The following is a 4123-nucleotide window of genomic DNA, read 5'->3' as shown; positions in this document are numbered from 1 at the left end:
CGGGAGGGAGGGAGGAGGGAAGGAGAGGGAGCCGGGCCCTGCTGCCGGCACCGCGCACCGGGGGGGCGGCCCTGGTGATCCCGCGAGGGTGATCGGTCCGCTGGGCTGCGCGAAGGCCGGTTGTGTGCGTTGCCCTGAGGCGGGATCGCTCCTGCTCCTGTTCCACGGCTGAAGTTGTGGGTGGCGTCAGCCCCGTTTGCCTGTAAGCACTGTTTGCTTACCCCTCCCTCATTGTCTGGGACTAAAGAGCATTCCTGTGTCTTTCTCTTTCTAATGGTCCGCATGAAAGTGTCCATTGAGACTGGAATTCCCTTTTCCACTGGGCAGGGGATCCAGGGACCAAAGGCAATTTATTTGAAGAGGAGGAAGGTAACTAGGACAGAGACTGTGAAAAAGAATTTGTAATCAAAAAGTACACGTTATCATACTTTTCCTGTTGGTTTTACTTTTTATCGAGGTGTAGGATAACTATCTTTTTCCCCCTCATACCATGCATTCCACACAAACAGTTGTCTTCATGTACGTTTTTTGTGGTGAGGGAAAGCGTCTGCTGGTGACTGTCTTCCCGAGCAGCTGATGTAATTCCAAGATAAGGAAAGCCGACCAAAACTTTTCTGTTTTATCTCCTGCAGCCTTTGAGTTGTAAGAGGTAGAAAAGTGCTAACCAAAGTACGTTAAAGTAATTTGGTTTTGCTGTTACTGTGGTATCTCTATTAATATTGAATGGAAACTGTCTTAGTTTACTCTTTTTCAAACTTAGGTCTGTGTTCTTCATTCCTGTGGATCTACAGGATACTACAGGGGGGAGGGGGGAGGAAGAGAGATGTCTGATCATTAACTAGGCAAAGCAAACCAATTGCCAGTCATGTATTTGCTGTGCAGGAATCTGGTCTTCCTCCAGAATATTTATAGGACATTTGCAAACAGAAGAATTTTGGAGAAACAAAACAAAACATTGGTTTCGCTTCCAGGCCATTTAAGTCATTCACGCTAAGTTTCTATGAAATTTGGCCAGGGCACACTACTGGTTCCAGTTTGGTGTTCATTGCATGTATTTGTAGGGTATCCATTTTGCATTTAACTGTGACTGTAATTTGCTTCCTAATTTATTTCCTTTACTTACAGTTGAATATTACAGGGAAGATGCTTAGATGTTAGCTCAATTTTTAATTTTTTTTTATCGTTGTGGTTCATACAGTTTATTTGACTTTTAAGTCAGTAATCTTGAATCTTAAAGCAAGAACACTTGGGCTTTTGAGTGTTATCTTCCTGTTCTTGTTGCCTGCTTGCAGCCATGCTTAAGAATCTCAGGAACAGGGAGGGATGGAGAGCTTGGAAACCTAGCATTAATGTGTTTTTTCTGTGGTACTGGGTTAAGTTTGGTAGTGAAGTGTGGACAAGTTGCACATTTGGCTTTTTTTTTTTTTTACTTCTGAAGGCTACCTCTCATCCCTCTGCCAGAATGTTGTCCAAAACAGTCACTTTTGTGATGAACCACTGTGAACAGATACACAACCAGCTAAGATGTAGGAAAGGACATTAAAAAAACCCCAACCAAACAAAACAGACTTTTGCATCTTGACAGACTTGAAGTGCAATTATATGAAGTAAACATAGTGTAAATGATCTATTTTTCTTGATTGGTGACTAAATTGAAAGAGATTAAAAAATACCATAAAATGAAACCATTCTAATCTGTAGTAGGTTGCTGTACATTGACACATCAGCGTGTTTTAGCTGAAGAATCCCTCATAATTTGTTCATAATAATAAACAGAAATCAGGGCCATTGTGTTATCTTTGGCCTCTGAATTATAAAATCTACTGTGGAACTGGGAACTAACTTAATTTTAGTTAAATGAGCAGTATGCTTTGTTTCTAGTTATTGGACCTTCTGTAGCAGTATTAGTGGTTTAAACTTTTTCTGCAGTTAGGAAATCAGTATGATTTATTCCTATGTTGTTTTCTAGAATTAAATCATAAAAGATTTCTTCCAAACTTGTTTGCAGAGGTGGGGCCTTTTTTATTCATCTGTTGTTTATATAGAGCAGATCAGAGGTCTGTCATGATTAAACACTGACTGTTGTCTGGTTTTGTGATTGTGCTATAAAAAACAATAAGAGTTAAGGATTATTTGTGTAAAAGCGAGATCTATGAGCAAGACAGTTCTTGCATGAATAATAAAACCAGCTTAGATTAGTCTTTTTAATTTCTCTGGGAAAACAAGGTCAGTTTGTGAAAGCAGATAGATTAGACCCTCTCAAGAACTAGTTCTAATGCTAGCTGCTTAAATTATTTAGTCTTCTTGTAAAAGGAGTTCCTTCAGTACTTTGAAGGTGCACCTTTAGAGATTGGCATCATAGACTAAGCAAAAGGCAGGCTACAGGGAGTAGTTTACATAATTGTTCCAGTCCTTGCTATTTTCTTCATGACACAGATATACTAGTCTTAATGATAATTGTGTTTTGATCTCTGTATTTCTTTGCTATTTTGGCAATATGTGCTAACACTGGTTGTGTTATCTTAACTAACACACAACACTGACTTGAAGTGCAAAATTTCTGATTGGTCAGAATTGAAATGGTGAGGCCCTGGTAGTACTTTAAGCCAGTGATTAAAGATCAAGAGTTATTTTTTCTGTAGCTGAGGTTGAATTTTGCTATTTCTTAACAATTTAAAAGGAAGGAGGGGGATATAACTTCTAAACTTGATGTTATCAGTTGGTTTTACAGTATTTTCAACCCTGATAGGAAGAAAACCCCCAACATCAGAATGTCAAAAGTCATCAGTATGGCGGCTTTTAATTAGAAATTTTGTGATCGAAAATGCATGCTTGTCCTATTCTTGGTATTTCATGGTGGGGCAGGAAAAAGCTATCTTTTTGTATGGTATGTGGAACAATCTTTTTCCAGTAAGTGATAAACTTGAAAATTTTGTTGAAGAGCTTGGAATTGGATTTAAAGGCAGGGAGATTTTTATCTACCCCAGTTGCTCTGAGAATAAGTCTTGAAGAATCTGCTGAGGGTGAAGTGTATGTACACACGCACACTTACATGCAGGGAACATGTTTTCGCTATAAGTCAAATAAATCTGCTTTACAGGTGGAATATTTCATAGTTGCAGTCCATGCTGCACCATATTGGACACTGCAAGTTCAATTGTGTTCTTGTTGTTTTGTAAAGAGTGATAGGCTCACTAAGAATTAAGAAGAGAAAAGTAAAGGGCTGTCAGACTGCATACTTGCAGAATTTGGAAGTATGCATGTTTTTCTAGCTTTAAGTATAGGTGTAATAATTGAGTTGTTACCATGACTATTTTGAATCGCACTGGAAAAAATCGTGGGGAAAACTTGTTTTTCTTTCATTATTCGTTCTTTGGGGGGGAGATCTGGGCAAAATAATCTGTAGCTGTTTCAAACTGCAGACATCCTTAAAGTATTAGGAAATCCTCTATTAAAGGTTTTCTTACAATGTAACAATGTAATTTTTTTCTGTGGCACATCCAAAATATTTTTTTTTCTCATGCAGAGGTCTTACAGATATCTCTTTTATAGGATTTTTGTATCGAGGATTTTGTATAGCTGTGTTTACTTAGAGAAGCTGTTATTTAGGAGATTTATTTATCATTAGGTTAAATTTGTACAAAACAGTCTGAGCAGCCCTATTAAGTAAGGGTGACAGGCTTTTTTTTTTTAATTATTATATAAAATTGAGTAGATAGGTTGGGGACTATAGAACTGGAGGGTTTTTTTTCTTGCTGTAATAAACCTAATATTTTAATATGAATCTTTGGAGTTCATTATATTAACTGTTGCTCTGATTTTAGGTAAACATTACCAAATGAGGAGAAAAGGAAGATGTCATCGAGTATCGGCAGCAAGACATTCTTCTTCCCCATGCAGTATTAAGCACTCCCCCACGCGAGAAACCTTGACGTACGCTCAAGCTCAAAGAATGGTTGAAATAGAAATTGAAGGTCGCCTGCATAGGATCAGTATCTTTGATCCTTTAGAGATTATATTAGAAGATGATCTTACAGCCCAGGAAATGAGTGAATGCAACAGCAATAAAGAAAATAGTGAAAGACCACCAGTTTGTCTAAGAAGCAAACGGCATAAAAATAAC

At 38.1% G+C, this 4123-nt stretch overlaps 1 protein-coding gene across 2 annotated transcripts in view; it reads left to right on the top strand.

The window, feature by feature from the left end:
* The first annotated feature begins 3830 nt into the window (after positions 1 to 3830).
* Positions 3831 to 4123, top strand: part of BRD1 (bromodomain containing 1) — a 61962-nt gene continuing 61669 nt past the window's right edge. For both annotated transcript variants that reach the window (XM_009883644.1, XM_009883643.1), the window contains exon 1: positions 3831 to 4123. This exon is cut by the window's right edge and continues 1076 nt beyond it. In XM_009883644.1, coding sequence (XP_009881946.1) covers positions 3839 to 4123 — 285 coding nt within the window. In that variant the 5' untranslated portion in view covers positions 3831 to 3838.

Source organism: Charadrius vociferus, unplaced genomic scaffold (assembly GCF_000708025.1).
Source record: "Charadrius vociferus isolate BGI_N301 unplaced genomic scaffold, ASM70802v2 scaffold43, whole genome shotgun sequence".
Classification (NCBI taxonomy): Eukaryota; Metazoa; Chordata; class Aves; order Charadriiformes; family Charadriidae; genus Charadrius; species Charadrius vociferus.
The sequence above is the reverse complement of the archived record's forward strand: the minus strand, read 5'-3'. Positions and strand labels throughout refer to the sequence as shown.